The 17,732-nt window shown below is 43.0% G+C and overlaps 1 protein-coding gene across 1 annotated transcript; it reads left to right on the top strand.

The window, feature by feature from the left end:
* Positions 1–14,233: 14,233 nt before the first annotated feature.
* On the top strand, positions 14,234–16,638 carry MELLADRAFT_92227 (uncharacterized protein; the record flags this gene model as incomplete). The annotated part of the gene is made up of 7 exons (XM_007405420.1): positions 14,234–14,567; positions 14,634–14,768; positions 14,877–15,192; positions 15,272–15,446; positions 15,525–15,973; positions 16,041–16,122; positions 16,189–16,638. The coding sequence occupies 7 exons, from the start codon at positions 14,234–14,236 to the stop codon at positions 16,636–16,638; spliced, it is 1,941 nt and encodes a 646-aa protein (XP_007405482.1).
* Positions 16,639–17,732: the final 1,094 nt, after the last annotated feature.

Here is a 17,732-nt window from a genome sequence, read left to right on the forward strand (position 1 = left end):
TGAAGTGACCAGGAACCCAGAATCCAGGAAGAAGACCAAGGAACCGAGCTAGAGAGTTACGAGCTGGAGTATGTGGAGTTAAAGGAGGAGAAAGAGTCATCCGGAGAGAAGGAGAGGGAGAAGTCGCACCCATACCCGGAAAGGAAAGACTGGCCAACCCAAGTAGAATGCGAAATGGACATCAATGAGTGGGAAAAGGAGTTGAGGAATCTGAGCCTGATGGAGGAACACGGATATGTGCTGGAAGGTTTCAAAGAGGGATTCACACAGGAAATTCCGGAGCACCGTCTGGAGGGGAGAAAATTTTACTCGCCAGACAACCATCAGTCATCGAAGGAAGCGGAGGAAGAGATAAGGGAAAAACTTACGAAAGAGTTATAGCAGGAAGGATGAGAGGACCTTACACGGAAGAGGAGGTAGTGAAGAAGATTGGTTTCTTCAGAACGAGCCCAATGGGCATGGTGATAAACGGAGATGGTTCAACAAGAATCATCCACGACCTGTCATACCCTAGGAGGAGAGAAGATATTACATCAGTGAACTCATTGGTAGATAAAGACAAATTTGAAACAAGCTGGGATAACTTCAAAAGAGTGGCAGATTTCTTTGCAAAACTTACAAGGGAGGTAGAGTTAGGAATTTTTGATGGGGAGAAGGCCTATCGGCAAATCCCAACTGCACCAAACCAATGGAGATATCTGATGGTGAGGACACCAGAGGGGTGGATATTGCTGGACTTGAGAGGAACATTTGGGGGTGTGGCTGGATGCGGGAGTTTTGGAGGTCCGGCAGACACTTGGAGAGCGATAATTAAGCTGAAGTTTAATTTCTTAGAAGTATTCAGGTGGGTAGATGACAACTTATTTGTAAGGTGGAAAGATGAAGTCGATCTGGTAGCAATGAAGGACATGGTGGACGCAAGTGCAAGACTTGGAGTAAAAACACACGAGGGGAAGTACGCAGAGTTCAAGGAAGAGCAGAAGTATATCGGGTTCATCTGGAATGGAAGAGAGTGGTCAGTAAGATTACCAGAATCAAAGAAAGAGGAGAGAATGAGACAGGTCGACAAAGCCCTAGAGAAGACGACACCACACACCTTTAAGGAAGTCGAAAAACTGACAGGGAGACTCGTGCATGTAACACACATGCTGCCACAGATGAGGTGTTTCTGTGCAAGTCTACACCAACTGCTAGCTTGTGGAAGAACAAACTGCCATAAAGAAGACTGCCAAAAACGGTGAGGACAGACCTAGAGGAGTGGAAGGAGGTACTGAGGACATTTGAAAACCATCAACTGATACCAAAGAAAGGAGTAGATAATGTAGGGTGGGTAGGCGGTGCGTCAACAGGATACGGGATTGGTGTGATTGTCGGAAAGTTCTGGACACAGCTAAAGTTGAAACAAGGATGGAACAAAAAGGACAAAGAAGGCATGAAAAGAGGAATTGCGTGGGCGGAAACGGTAGCAGTGAGGATAGGACTGGAAATGGTAGCAATGCTGTTCGAGACAAAAGGGAAACGGTATCTGGCTGTAACAGATAACACCGGAACAGAGGCCTAATAAGGAGTCAGAAGTCAAGGGAGAAGTCCTTGAACAAGGAGTGGAAGAAGCTCCAGAAACGACTTACTTATCTAGGGTGCGAACTAGAGGAGAAACGTGTCTCATCCGGGGACAATAACGCGGACGAGTTATCAAGGGGAGAGAGAGGCAACAAAAGCATATTTTTCTATCTAGAACCGAGGCTACCAAGAGACCTAGAGCAATTTCTACAATACAAAGAAAAGAACGTCAGACAGCTTGAAAATGAAGAAGAACCGACTCAGTTTTGAACAAGCAGTGAAGATAGAAGGAAAGGAGAGACAGAAGGAGAACGTGACAGGGCACTTAGTGAAAGGAGCGTGGACAGGGAAAACACTTAAAGGGTATAATAGCGCGGTGCAGAAATTTGAGGCGTATATCGAAAGCACCGGAAGAGAGTTCAAAAACAACGAGCCAATGGAAGTAGAAGATGTCTATGGGTTCATTGTATGGGCCGGACCATTGGAAGTGGAGAAGACGGCTGGCCCAGGGAGAGAGCTGAAGGCGAAGACAATTGAGAAGTATCTAGCAGGATTGAAAGCTTGGCACATGGCAAAGCACCACGAGGAACCAAAGCTGGATAGGATTATGATAGATTGGTTAATTAAATCGACAGAAAGAGCGGAAGAAAAGAAGAAACTGGCAAAAGATGTGGTGCAAAAAGAGAAGAAAGCGCTAAAGGTGCAGTACCTATTCAAAATGGTGGCAGGTTTGAATGGGAAGTTGGAACAACACAACCTGGCAGTAGTGATAGCACTGGTAGTGTTTTGGGGGATGGCGCGCTTAGGGGAGTTACTAAGAGAGAAAGTCAAAGACAACACAATAAAGGTTGAAGACGTATCGTTTGAGAAAGGGAAAAGAGGAAAGATAGCGGTGATAAAGCTATGGAGAGCAAAGACCGCAAGGCCAGGCAAAGCACAGATAATAAAGTAAGTGAGAGATGAGAGAGATTGAGGAGAGTAAGGAGAGAGCTGATCAAACCATTTGGGGATAGACTGTTTGAACAGAATTCTGTACTAGACCCGGTGGCAGCTCTAGAGAGGTTATTGAAGTACGAGCACCCGGAGAAGATTGGTAGTGATATTTTATTATCAAATCTGATAGAAGGAGAAAGGCAGACATTGACAAAAACAAGGTTCATAAAGATGATGGAGAACATGTGGGGTACAGGAGGAGTGAAAGCAGGAGAATGGTCAGGCCATTCTTTCAGAGTAGGAGGTGCATTGTTACTCTTCAACATGGGATGGTATAAAGATGAAATAAAAGAAGCCGGAAGATGGAAATCAGAAGCAGTGGAGGTCTACCTGAAAAAATACAAGGAGGAGGAGAAGGAAGAAACATAGGAATTCCTATGGGTAATTGATCGGAGGAATAAGTAGTTAACGGAAGTGATAGAGGAAAGAAGGATTGAACAGACATGGAAAATTTGTAGAGATCAGAGTTTGGCTGAGGGATACTGAATAGGAGAGGGGGAATTAGAGTTTTAGCCAAGGGCAACTGAACATGCAAAAAATAGAGTCGTAAATGAATTACAGTGTGTATAAATCAAAAAGATCATAGTTTGCATGTCCGAGTGAGCCAAAGAACCAGATGTACAAGTAGGCGCAGAAAGTTTACGTCACCCCCTGGCCCCAACTAGTTTACTGACCGGAGAAGTTGTATGTAATGCCAAATTTGACTTTGAAGGCATCATTGGATTTAAGTCGATCGATCTCAATTCATTCTTATGGCATGGTTGACCTTGATCAGGGTTCGGCATTTCAATGAAGACAAATAGAAAACATGTTGCAATCATACACCTACAACAAGAAAAACTCAGATGAGTGGCAATTTTGATACACTTGATCTCAGTCGAGTGAGTGCTAAATGGGTGGTGACAGACAAAGATAATGGAATAAGTGATCATGGTAATCTTAAATACACACTAGCAAGTCACTAAGAACTAAAGATAAATGTGTTGAGAATCAAAAAAGGCCTAAGTAGATATTGGATGTGTAAGAATACACACAACAAGAAAAAAGTAGGATAATGGGTGATTTAGTATGCTTGATCTCAGTCAATTGAGCAAGAGTTCATCATAAACTATGCTAGCGATACACTAAAGACTAAAAATTTGATGTGTTGAACATCGAAAAGAACCTAGGTAGATATTGAATGTGTAAGTATGAGGTGAAGAATGATTGGTTTGAACTGAAAATACATACATGTTGAGTATTTCACCATCGAGTGTGACCACCATCTGCCTGAATCACAGCCTGGATGCGGTTGGGCATCAATTCAACAAGCGAGCTAAGAATCACATCTCCAATGTTTTCCCACTCTTGTTGTAAAGCTATACGCATCTGTGCTGCTGTTTTGATTTTATAATTCTTGGAGATAGATTTCTTCATGCGACGCCAGACATTCTTGATCGGATTCAGATCGGGACTGTTGGCTGGCAATTTGATCTTTGAGATGCCATGATGTTCCCGCCACTCTTTCGCCACTTTGCATCCATGGACTGGTGCACCATCTTCCATCAAGGTCATGTCTTCTGAGCTCATACCAGAGGTGAGAAAATGTTGGACGCTGCCTTCATAAACTTGTTCCACAAAGTCTGGCCCGGTTCGTTTGCCCGACTCCATAAAGACGAGATTGAGCTTGGTGGTGTTTACAAAAGCCCCCAGATCATCACAGAGGTACGACCACTCTTGAAAGTTGGTACTAAGCATTCATTACGAAATTTTTCTGCGGGCTTACGCCAGACTCGAACTTTCTCGGAGAGTTTTCCAACCTCAAATGAAGACTCGTCCGACCAAATGATATTCTTCCAATCAGCCACAGTCCAATGCTGATGGAGGCGTGCAAATTCAAGCCGTTTCTGAATGTGGTCGTCTTTGAGGTAAGGTTTATGAGCTGGGGCCCTAGAATGGTAGCCGAGTTTGTTCAATACTGAGCGGATGAGACTTGGACTAGCAGTGAGATCCAATTTGGAGGTTATATGTGCAACAGATGCACACCGATTCCTTTTGATCTCTTCTTTGACATGCTGAATGTCTTGAACCAAAATCTTTGGTGGCCTTCCCGAAGATTTGACTGGTATAAGATTGTGAGTTTTCTTATACCTCCGGATGACCGTAGATATTGTACTTTGTGGACGCCCCAATCGTTTAGCTATTTTATTTCCACTCATACCCCCCTCGTGTAGACCAGCTATACGGCCCAGCTCATCAGGTCTGAGATTACGAGTCTTCATGTGTGTATATAATGAAAGAAATTTGATAGTTCAAGTTGGTGTTGGAGTGGTTTCTGGGAATCTTTTTCAAGTGTGAGCATGTCAAGTCATTGACTATACATAAATGCACTCCCTTTACTTTGGTCAGTAAACTAGTCGGGGCCAGGGGGTGACGTAAACTTTCTGCGCCTACTTGTACAGGAGATATGCGAGAGCCCGTGCGAGCTGTGGGTCACTCAACAAGTTGAGACTCTCACAAGCCTCACCTAAATTGGGGTGTGAGTGACCCACAGGAAAGGGATTGGCAGCGGGAGATCGGCGTTGACGTCAGCGGCAATTAAACCGTGACACAAAGCTCAGCCGACCCCCCGCCCGGGCTCCCCCAAAAACCCTCAACCTCAGCCATGATTATAGGCCAAGGTTGAGTTAAAATCATAGCTTAGAAAGACTAAGCTATGATCATGTGAGATGTATTGATAAGTAGATATCATGCTACAAACTTAATACAACCATAACTTAGAAAGTTCATGCCGAGGTCTCGAGAGGTGTATTAAGAAGTAAAAATCATGTAATCAAATCAATACATATATATGTGAATTCTTACCAATGAGTAAGAAACTCTGAGAATGGACTCTGTTATTCCTTCTATTTTTCCTTTGATAATTATCTTTCTCAAAAGTATTTGGCTTCAAACTATCAACAGAATCTTCATCATCATTCTCTTGAAGTTCTGACAAATCATGATTTTGTCCCAAAGGATAGAGTCTACCTGTAATTGGGCTGAATTTCTCTCTAACATGACCCTTTGCATAAGCTAATATGATCATAAATGATAATCTTGTTAGATTCAAAACTTATTGAATAAGAATTTACAGAGCTTACAATTATCTAAAAGCATAATGGTAAGGTTCCAAGAATAGAACCCTCACTGGGTCTTGGCACAAGTCTCACGGTGGTCTTAACCACTGAAAGCTATCTAGAGCTCGGTTACATTACCAATTTGGACAGCTAGCTCCAGTCAGGGTTCGTCAGGAGAAAACCCAACTAATCAGAAAGAAATCACACAATAGAAATAAGAATCAATAAAAGATATAAAGTTGACTTGCACCTAGCTCCAGTCAGGGTTTGTGAGGAGAAAGAGAACCTGATGTGGAGCTGGGATATAAATCTGAGTATGTGTTGTAACCATTTGTAATCCCATAGTATACCTACTCTTACATCCCCCCTTTATAAAAAAAACTTAGTTGTTTGAATCCATTCTCTCGTTACAGTTTGGCTCATCAACTTAAATGAGGTGATTACAGCAATTGCCTTGACCGCTTATTCGCGGTCATTGGTAACTCACCCTACTCTACCCTTGCCTTTATGGTGAGGGTAGAGTTGTGTGGGAGCAGCCAAAGGCCCGCCCCTTGAATGGTTTTCGAAACCAACCATTCGAGTACGGAGCTTTCTGCTCAGCCCACCCGCCCTCCTCGTTGGGCGTAGAATGGGTTGTCCAACTTCCCCTCCACCAAGGTAACGTATCGTCCTTGGCCTGGAGGACAACCCCATCTAACGGTATGTTACCGTTCCTGACGTATACACCAGATTCGCGTGTTTGAGAAACAGATGCATCCGTCACATCCTCACATGCGCGGGAAACACAAAGTTAGTGAAGTACAGATGCAAGGTCAAAATCACTACACAATGGATAGTGGTAGTGTTGTGAAAGTGCTGTGGCACTACACTTTCAAAAATTAGTTTTTGTGATAGTGGTTGATGCACAGCCCTATACCAAAATCCAAAATTTCTATAGTGGTATGTCCACTACACTCACCAGTTTTGGCAGTGTGTCCACATATATAGTGGTTCACATAGTGTACTGCAGTGTGCACTGATAGATAATTTATTGAAATTTCATCAGGCTCTGCCCCCAAACAATTAGAAGTCCTGTGATTTGTTAAGACCCTTGTTTATCTTTCCTTTAGCATGAAAGGTATACACATACTTGGGTTCACCTCTGTCATACTTTGCCCCACTCATCCACCTTGTGACCTTCTATAATCCGCTTTCCCCCACCGCGTCTACCATACCAGTGCACCCCATCAAAATCATGATCAAAAGTGAGTTTCAAATGAAAAGTATGAAATAACCTGCCTTAATCCCCTTGGACCATTGATTGTGACTTATAAATCTAGATTCATTATCAAAAACTTTGATTTAAACAGCATCCTCCCAATAATCATACTTTACATACCACTCCATCTCCCCCCAAAAAATGTACTTCTCAATTTGAGCCTTTATCCAGTTTCTTTATAATCAATTCCTTATCTTTCAGCTTGATTTTCTTTCAATTCATCTTATACTGTTATGCTGAAGGTATAAAATCAGCAAGATTCCACTGTTACAGATGACAAGTACAATGTATTTGCTTCAATGCCTTCTCCTGACAATAGTGTTAGTCATGAGATGGAGGGCTGCATGTCTGGGAAGTTCCCGTTGATTGGTGGCTTGCTGCGTTCATGGTGGAAGGTAAGTTTCCCTTTCATTCTCTTTACCAATACTATGATTTCTCACTACTTTGTGTGATGTAGGAAAACTCAGGTGCCTTTCCTGCTCTTGCAGAGATGGCTCAGGATTTCCTGTGCTGTTCTGCAACCACTTGTTTGTGTGAGAGGATATTTTCCGGAGCAGCCAATGTCTGCAGGTCTGATCCAATGGCATTGTAAAGGGCAACCATTGAACAACTTAATTCATTTTGTGAATGGATAAAGGCTGGTTTCAATGTTTCCTGAGAGTTTTCTGAGGCCTTGTGTTGGATGTGTATATGCAAAAAATGAAGTAATCCTTAATTGTCAATATTTCTGCATCTTTTTTGTTTGTTATCTCCCTATGCACTTGTTCCTCATTCAACTTATCTTATTCTTCAGTTTCACAGCTTTCTTTAATACAAATCTTGGCTATCTTATCTTATTCTTTTCTCATCTCACTCCTTTCCCCTTGCTTCCCAACTCTCTTTAAAACTTGGTTCATTTTCAATCTCTCTGCTTTTTCCTGACCGGCTCAAGTGATCCATAAACCAAGATGAATAGTTCTTTGTACATATTTTCTAGGTAGTGCACTACACGCCTTTTGATAAATTTCTTTTTTCACATTCAAAAAACATGTGCACTATTATAGTGCTAGTGATACAATATCACAGTGAGTGTTAGTGACTAACACACACCACTACATATGATCCATAGTGGGTTTCTGCAGATAGTGGTGTGTATTGGTTCTTCAAAATAGTGGTACACCACACCTGTGCATAGTGAAGTGATTTCAACCTTGACAGATGCTTTGCATGCATTAGGAAACATAAGGTTCGATTAAGTATATTATGATCATCTCAAGGGTTTGGGAACCTTATCGCATCTAAAAACGTCCTTGTCGCTTCTAACTCCTCTTCTGTGAAATTCTTTACATATTGCTTATGTGAATCCAATTTCCACCGCCCCGCCTTTTTCAACTTTGCTTCGCTCACTCCAAGGTTGGCTCTCAATGACGCACCGCCCACTCTGAACGAGTGGCCAGACCAAGTCTTAATGCCTGACGATCCCCACGCTTCCTCTACCGACTTCATGAAGACCTTTTTCTTTAACACTCCTCCTCCTGACTGGAACAAGAAACTCTTGCTGTCTTTGTTTGTATTTGTTTCTAACAACCTCTTTATTGCTGCTACCGGTTCCAACACCAACGGCTGTTCTTGTAAGTGCACTACTTGGATTTCTCCGGGTTTTGCGGTTTTCCCTTTCCGTAAATGAATCTTGACCCATTTCCCTCTCTTTGACTCCCCAAACTCGACGTACCTTCTTAACACTGCACCATCTTCTCTCGTCTGCCTAAAAATTTCACCCAATCGCATCAAACCCCAAAACGCAATGAGTGCTATGTTTGCCACTATCTCGTGTTTTATCAAACGGCCTTCGCAGTAGTCGAGAAGGGAGAAGAGTTGTTGTATAGTAACTGGTTTCTTTTCCTCTGTAAGTATTAATCCCTCCTCTTTGTTTCGCGTAGCTTGGATTAACAGTTTCACGATGGATTCGTCTAACTTTATCTTTCTGATGTGTTTCACTAAGTGCCACGCCTGGATCCCATCTATGTACTTGTCTATTGTCTTCGCTGCAATCTTCCTCTGCAGTTGAACTCCGACCTCAACCCCCGAACGACCTGCCCAGGTTATGAAGCCATAAATCTCGTCACTTCCTATTTGTACACGTTTGTCAAACTTTCTACCCCAAGATTCCACGTATTCAATGAACTTCGACAGGCCAGATGAATAACCTTTTAACGTTGATTTTGCCCAACTGCTTGTAGCCATGTGAGCGCCTGGATGTGAAGCGGTTCCAAGGGCAGCACCGAAGTGGCCTGGGGGGCCTCCCTCTTGCTTTGCACGAGACTTGACGAGTCGCAGTCGAACAGGTTGTTGGGATCAAATGGGTTGTCCCTGGGAAGGTATGTGTCTTTTGCCATGTCTGTAAGGGGGCATGAGGTTTTATAAGAGACGGGGATGAGGGACGGGTTTCCACTGCTTGCTTCGACCTCTCCGCTGAACTAGGGTTTCTCTTGGCGGACTCACGGGCCGGTCACTGCCCTGTCGACTCTCGGTCAGCTTAATCTCTCGCGAGGGTGTCACCTATCAACTTTGTACAAGGCAAAGATGTCGTACATATGAAGATCTCTCTCCAACCATTGCTCTCACAACACAAATTCGTCTAAGACCTATGAAAGGGAGCTTCCTCCTCAAGTGGTCACTGGATGCAGCTGTCCAGCAGCTGGTGAGTTTCACTCGCCTCTTGCACTGTATTACTATAACTTCATGTCTGTACAAGAAATCTTTCTAAGTCATCTGGAATCTGTATACTAACCTTGTTCCATGCCTTTTTGTTTGAATCTAGTCCTCTTGACAGGGCGTCTGCGGCGTTATCTGCCGACTTAACCCGTTTTGCCACAATCGAGCTGTTATGCCAAAGTATGTCTTGTTGGATTATTTTCCACTCACGGTTCACTAGCGGATCTCTCGATTTCCCATTATTCACCGCCCCTTCCGATACCGTATTGTCCGTCAAAGCCAGGTATGTGTTTCCATCCACGTTTCTTAGCTTCTTCACCATTAACCAGCCCATTCTGATTGCTACTGTTTCTGCCCAGGCTATCCCTCTTCTTGTACCATCCTCCTCAACTTCGTCCCAGCCACGGCGTAACCTAAACCTCGACCAACACTTCTCCACGATGATTCCTAGGCCATACAACGTTGAAGTGTCTCCGACCCAACCAATCGTTTGTGTTTCCGGTTTTGGGATTACTTGGAGGGGGCTTGCCGTTCGGAGAGTTTCTGTCCAAATGTGTAATTCTTCTTTTACTTCATCTGAGACGTCTCGTAGCGCGTACTTATGCTTTCACTGTTGTAGCATCCTGTAGATCGCTGCACAGTACACCTTCATCTGTGGAAACACATATGCTGCGTGTTGCAACCTCCCTACCAGCTTCTCCGTTTCTTTAAAGGATTGTTGGGCTTCTTTTAAATACTCCTCGATCTGACTGATTCGGAGTTTAATTTTCTCTTCTGGTAAGCGCACGGTTTTGTTTTCACCATCCCATACAAAGCCTAAATACTTCTGAACAAAGCTGAATTCCTTCCATTTCTCTTCATTAGTTGCAACGCCCATCTTTTTGCTCATTTCTACGATATCAATCATTCTCCCCGCGTTGTCATCTTCTACGGGTTTAACAAATAAGGTGTCGTCTACCCAACGGAACCCTGCTAACATTTTGAATTTCTCTACCATGATCTCTTTCCACGTCTCTGCTGCCCATCCGAAGGTACCGCATCCTGCCACACCGCCAAACTGGACTCTGGTGTCAAGTAGTACCTCGTTGTTGAAATCTAATACCATCAAAAACCTCCACTGATCCATCACTACCGGTATCTGCCGGTACGCTTCGGCCCAATCGAATATCCCGAGTAACAGCTTACCCTTGTAGGATATAAAGAAGTACGCCACGTGTTTGAAATCATCCCACGAAATGGCAAACTCTTCTTTGTCGACATTTTCGTTTACAGACTTGATGTTTCTGATGTGCCTTGGGTAAGAGAGGTCACTGATGGGCCGGAAGGACCCATCATCATTCACCACGGCGCCTAACGGGTTTGTTCTGAAAAACCCAACCTTGCGATAGACTTCCTCCTGAGACCATGGGCCATACATCCTACCCGCCATCAGCTCCTTCTTAAAGTTTTCTTCTATTTTACTTTGTGCCTGTCTTGCTGATGCATGATTTGGAGGGCAATAGTACCTCATCGACAGTATCATAGCATTTGTAATCCCTTGTGAAAAACCTGTCTCAAACATTCGCAAAATATGTTTATGCTTTTGGTACAGTCCTAGGTTCTTCAACTCCGCTTCCCATACATGTAGGTTCATTTCGTACGACGATGAATCTGGCCATTGTGTTACATCTTCTCCTCTACAATTGATGGTAGTACCCATCTTTGACCTTTTGTCCTGTCTTCACATTGACAACACATCAATCAAGTAGGGCGTCAGGACAATGAGTACATTCATACGGGACGATCTTCAAGGGCAAGAGTGGGAGGTAGAGTTTCAATAGCAGAAAGGAAGGATGGTTCATTGCAGAAAGGAAGGATGTTTCACAGGGCTCGGCCAAAAACGGTGTGTGGGCTCCGTTTTGTGCAACCATGGCATGGACAACATTTCCATAAAGGTATGCATTTCATTTTTCCGTCATCTCGTTTATGGACTTTGGCTTACGATCTTTTCCATCTCCCGTCATTTCCTCCTTTCTTATCAAACCTCCTCTCGGGGCTCCTGCTACGGTCTTTCTTCCTATCTCCTCCCCATCGTGGTCCTTGTGCGTCCCGGTCTATTGGTCCACGCGCGTCTCGGTCCAGGTCTCTTCCCCGAGTCTGACCTCCTCAATGCTTTCTGTTACCACCATTTCCTCTATACAAACTTCCACTTGCGTGCCTATTCACCGTGTTGTTGTTGAAGTTGCTGTAGCTGGTACTAGGGTTGCTTGAGCTCGCAATACGTTTCGAAGAGGAGTGCTTGACTTGATTTGTGTAAGGGCATATATTTGCTTTCGGACCGTTTTCAGCGTAGGGATTGGTTTTGTAATGTCTTTCATTAAAACTCTCCGCCTTAGTCTTTGCTTGAGCAAAAAAATGATCTTGTAGTTCAGACCAATTTCCCATAGAACTGTCTCTGGTTTCTCGCACCACGCCTTGTCGAACCAATCTACAATACCTCAACGCCACCATCCACCTGAAATCTTTATGTAGTTGTTTCACTATCACCATATGACTTTCAAACCTGTCGGCGACTGGTCCCCAGTCTTGATCTCATAAGTGAACGCACATTAACTCCATGCAATTACTCCATGCCTTGAAATCCATGGTAAGTTCCTCTTTCGGGCCTTCTCCTCCGTACAAACGCTTCTCCTTTTCCGCTTTGTCCTCTGATTTCGGTGGTAATAACGACCATGCCATTTGGTCTTTTATCAAGAACTCTTTGTCAAAAACTGGTAGCGGTATGAAGGACTTCAGGCCTTTCAGTTTTAAGGTTAAATGCGGAGACAGGGGAGTGATTGCGTCTCCCATTTTTGCTGGACCTGATCTGAAAACTCGTCCGTTGTGGATGATGTCTCCATTCAACAAGGTAAGAGAACCCTTCTTTGACGCCATCAGAGCTTTAGCTTTCACTGACTCTTCCTGATCTCTGCAACCATGAAACAGTTCATTTTTGCCTATCGTCTCTTGAGTTTTATCGACTACTGGGGGTTGCAGTTGAGTTTCCCGGACGAAAGTAACGCTTGGGGCTGCTGGAGGCTGTTTTGTTACCAAAATTGACTGGACGTTTGCGTCTTCATCTGAGGATCGAGATGACTCTTCTTCGATAACATAAGGGTCATTCGGGCTGTCTTCTCCTGCCTCACAATTCAACCTTTTCGTCAGGCGCCTTGCGCCTTCTTCATCATCTCGGCCGTAGGCTTCTTGTATGAGCTCCACCAGGGTCTCCCTTCTGGCTTCTACAAGTTTAAACGAATCGAGAAAACATCCGCCATTAGTTTCCGATATTATCATCTTTGCTCGATGGTTTCAACTCTGTGCATCCTTCTTGCATCGTACTGTAAGCCCGAGCTGGCTGGGTCCTATTTTAAGCCGGACCAGGCTGGGTATCTACTGTAAGCCGATCCAGGCTGGGTATCTATTCTAAGCCAATCCAGGCTGGGCCTCACTTGAGGTTGGACCACGCTTCCAACAAACTTCGATTGACTAATAGGAAATAGATGTTGAAATATAGGATTTATATCAGTGAGTGATTCTTACCTCTTTTTATTTGCTCTCCGATTTGGTCTAAATCCAACTGATCATTGCTATCTTCTTCCAATCTTTCTCCTTCATTCTCCCGTATTCCACCCCATTCTTCATCTTCTTCTGCTATTGCCTGGTTTCTTCTCGGTACATGTGAACGTTCTTCTTCGTTGTCTTGATCTTCTAATCTAATCTCTCCTTGTCTTTCTTGTCTTCTACCACCGTTTCTTCTTGGTGTTACTAATCTTTCTTCTAATTGTGCGCCTGTTGCCGCTGCTTCCGCCCTAGTTAACCTTCTTTGCAAGTTGTTGCTCGCCCTATTGATTTGATTTCTTAATGCCATTGTAATTTATTGTTGTTGTTTATCTTGAAAGTTTTAATTTAAAAAGGTTTTAGAGCTAGAGCAGATGAGCAGAGACTGAAACGGGGGTGAAGTGAAAGAATCAAGGGTGAAAGTGTATAGAGGAAGTGCTGAAGTGGAAATCTCTATAAGTGAGATTTCAAATTCTCACTTCCCTGGATCTGTACAATCTTACCTTTCACATACTCGCCTGTGATCTTTCACTAGAATGGACTATGTCACCACATCGTGCCTTGTGGTGCCTTCAAAGAAAAAAAAATCCACCTAAAGTTTTAACCTTCTCTTTATCATCGAAAGCATGAAATTTTTCCATCCACACGTTGAAGTTTAAAATTGGGCTTCCATAAATCCATAAATCTTCCTGTCGCTGTTTCTTTTAAGGCCTGAAAACCCACTAATAGCCTTGATTATATAGTTGAATGCACCACTATACTTTTCTCCTGTTATCTCGTTCTTCATAATAAACATTTTGAGGATATCTTTTTGACTTTCATCTCGCAAAAACTTAACATCAGGCTTTATGTCATCATCAGCAGCTCGGGAAATCAAGAAGTCACCCAGTGGCCGAAGGCTGCGAAGTTCGGTAAAAAATGTGGTATCAGAGTCTTCTGAGAAGAAAACTGTTACCCAGAAGAAACAGAAGAGAAAATTGAGATATGAATCGGAGGGTAAGAAATGATATGTTCATTTTCAATATATATGCTGTGTTTTCATCCTATCTAACACATGGAACATTTAGAATTGGACAACGATGATGTTGAAGAACATGGAGTTTCAGTGAATATAAACACCTCTCGGGAACGCCTTCTTAAACTCCTTTCAAAGAAGGTGAAGAAGAGAAGAACTCGGAGTACTTCAAAAAACTTGCATCAACAATCAGAGATGCAAAATGATTGCGATGACACGTCTTTGGTGGTTCACAAGGATAAAGAGCCTTCGACTAATTTTTCTGTATACAAAGACAGCGAGCTGGTCTCAATGCTACGTACGGTTGGATTAGATACCAGAGGATTTAGCAGGGAAGTACTAATCCAGAACTGTAAGAGTTACCACGAATTAAGTGAGTGGAAGTTGTTTTCGTTGTGAAGATTGTTTGGAGCAAGCACTGATGAGCTCTCTCATTCAGTAATACCACCCTCTCCCCCAGACTTAGATGACGATCAAGCTATGTCATGCCCAATTAGTAGTGTAATAGATTCAACTATCCTCCCCGCCTTCACCTTTGAGGTACCTATGTATTCAAACAGGTTTGCAGACCAAAGTAAGGCCTTGGGATCCGCTTTGGAAGCTAGACGTTGTCCCTTGATATACACTGATTAATGAATAATTGTTTTCTGATGGTAATCCACTGTGGATGACATGATAACAGCTTCATCGACGTCTAACTTGCCTAGCCTTGAACATGGTAGATTTTCTTACCCGCGGCCTCGTCCAACTACCAACTTAGTTCCATCCAAGAAGAACAAGGGAAAAGCAAAAGAAAAATCACCTCCAGTTTCCGAAAGCGAATACCAGCCCAGCGATACTGAAACTATTGAGACGAATAAAGGACCTCAGAGAATATACATGGATTCTGGTGTGAAGGTAGGTGGGGAAGGTGGTCGCGCCTCAGGAAGTGCCATGAAGGGCACAGAACAATCGTGTTCTCAAGATCCAAACAAAGAGGCAAAGAATTGCAATGCTGAGTAAGTGTCTGATTATTAAGACGACTCAGAAAAGAACTAACCTCAAGTGACTTTGTCGTGACAAATTACTTTGCTACAGAGACCAAAATTCGCGGCCATTGGAGGACAAAGACCGAAAACTTCTTCATGAATTGAAGCAGCAGGTTGACTCCTTGACCCACGAGGTTGTTACTCTTAATCAAATTATCAAGCAACATCTGAATAACAAGTTGGAGGGTGATAGTAAGAAGAAAACAAAAGGTGGCCGTACATCTGTGTGTTATATTTCTATCTCTTCCAATCAATATGATAACAAAAAGACATTGATTGTATTATTTTCGAAAACTGTATAGGCACATATCCGATTCCATATTGACACCCTTCTTGGGCGACGTTCAAATGATGAGGTCCTTCCTGCGCCAGCTAGTGCTACTGACAAGGAAAAATGGGGCTACGACATAGACATGGATAAACTAGTTTATGATCCGAATGCCTTGCCACTTGCTACAGATTCCGCTGATCCTTGCTTTCCATATGAAGATGGTCCAGGTCATGAAGATTCTTCTCCTCAGCAACTCGCAATCATGTGGCAGTTGATGACTATGGCAGGCGTTTCTAGTTTTCGTCCAGACTTCAGTCTATCGGCAACTTCATGTGAAAATAAATGGCTCTGGGATTTGGCGTTGAAGATATTCGTAGTGCTTGTTGAATGCGGGGAGTATCAAGGGGTTTCTTTGGATGCTGAAAACCAACAGTTCATAAAAAAATGTTTAAATACTCATGTCCAATCTCTTGCAAAAACGTACGCACCTCCCATTCCTCTTTCTCAGAATCATCATTAATGTAAATGTTATCTGTGGGACCTGTAGATATCGCCAGCAAGTTTCCTGGAGTCCCGAGCGCAAGCAATTAGCTGCAGCCGAGATCAGAAGAGGATCAAGAATGCGGCACGTGAGCATTTCCTACTTGCTTCCATCATGTGTTACACGCTACTAACAGACTCTGAAACTCTTGAAGCTTGTTGAGCGCCGAAGCAAATTCCTCTTGAAGGAGGAAATCTGGCCTCTCTTGGCCATTGTCAAACAGACCACCAGTGATGATGAAACCGACGTAGAGGCTGCGGCAGAAAATATCAGCAATCGAAATGGATTACCATGCCGTGTTAGAAAAGTTCTTTGGCGTAGCTCACTACTGTCAGATATCTGGGAGTTAGTTGATAAATGTATAGAAAAGATCGACAAAAGTAAACCTGGTCAGAGTTCACCTCGTGGTCGACAGAGACGTCCAAGAACCCGCATCAACAATGGGCCTCGAAGCCGGGTTGAAGCAGCTTCAGGTTTACCAAACGACTGTCTTGACCGGTCATGGCTGGAAAATTTGAGTCCAGCAACAAAGGCGGGACTTGAGATAAGCACAAAGCCAATACTAGCTGGCTTGAAAGAGCGTTTGCAAAACTTGGAGGCTTGAGAATTCTCGCTCAACCAAAGATTGACATTTTTTTTATCATTCTGCCACTTTTAAAACTTATAAATCACACTGTTTTCCGTTTTCTCAATAAATTTATATGGCTCTTATTGGTATTTTTGTCAAATTTTGTTCACTGCTTCCGGCAAGCTTTATTGCAATTTTTGAACTACTCATAGGATACAAAGGTATTTACTGCTGTTCTATGAAGTATAATTTTGTAGTTTTTACTACTTATCTGTCCATGTAAATCAAGCCAACTGTAGGTATGGAAATCTTAGGGTGTAACTGCCCTGCCTTATACATCAGCCAGCTACAGTGTCCTAAAATTTGTTCCTTTTTGATGAGGTGATCTTTTGTTGGTCCCCAACCTCGAAGATATGCTTGTAAATCTGGCTCATGCGTGTTTTCATAAGGATCATAGTTTCTGAGTTGTTTTGGGAGTTTTGGAAAATGATTGATGTGTATCCATGTATCTAAAATGTTATCCTGGTTTTTGTAAGTTCGGCGGTGGGTGAAAATGGAGAAAATTCGTCCAAAATGAATTCTTTCATCTTCACGAAGCCTAAATGCAATGAAACTATCATTTTGGTTTGCTGTGAACGATGAGTAAGATACATCTTTATATGAAATGCGCTTGTAAACAAATCCTCGAGGTGAAACCGGTGACACATTTTTCTTTTGATAGTCTGGAAGTACACACCACTTCTCTGGAATCATCCATTTGTTTTCTCCTTGTTCTTGATCATTCAAAACCTTCACTAGCATCATTAGAACATCATTTTCGATTGGAAGTGTGTTAGAATTTGACAAATCTTTAGAAGCGGGCTCCGCAGCTTCGTAGAGGGATTGCATTCGTGGAATATAAGGTTTCAGTGCCTTGGGTATCCTTTGATCTTTAAGTAGAGCGGACAAGTTTCCGGCACGACAATAATTCTTGAGAAACGTGATCTCCAACTCGCCTGGAAGAAGTGAGATGTTTGTTGATCAGCATAAGACAACAAGATCTTATGGTACATCTGAAATCCATACGCTTACCTGGGTGATTATTATGGCATCCCTTCAGAGATATTTCCCATCAATCTCTCAAAAGGAAA

This window comes from Melampsora larici-populina (genome assembly GCF_000204055.1).
Source record: "Melampsora larici-populina 98AG31 unplaced genomic scaffold MELLAscaffold_4, whole genome shotgun sequence".
Taxonomy (NCBI): Eukaryota; Fungi; Basidiomycota; class Pucciniomycetes; order Pucciniales; family Melampsoraceae; genus Melampsora; species Melampsora laricis-populina.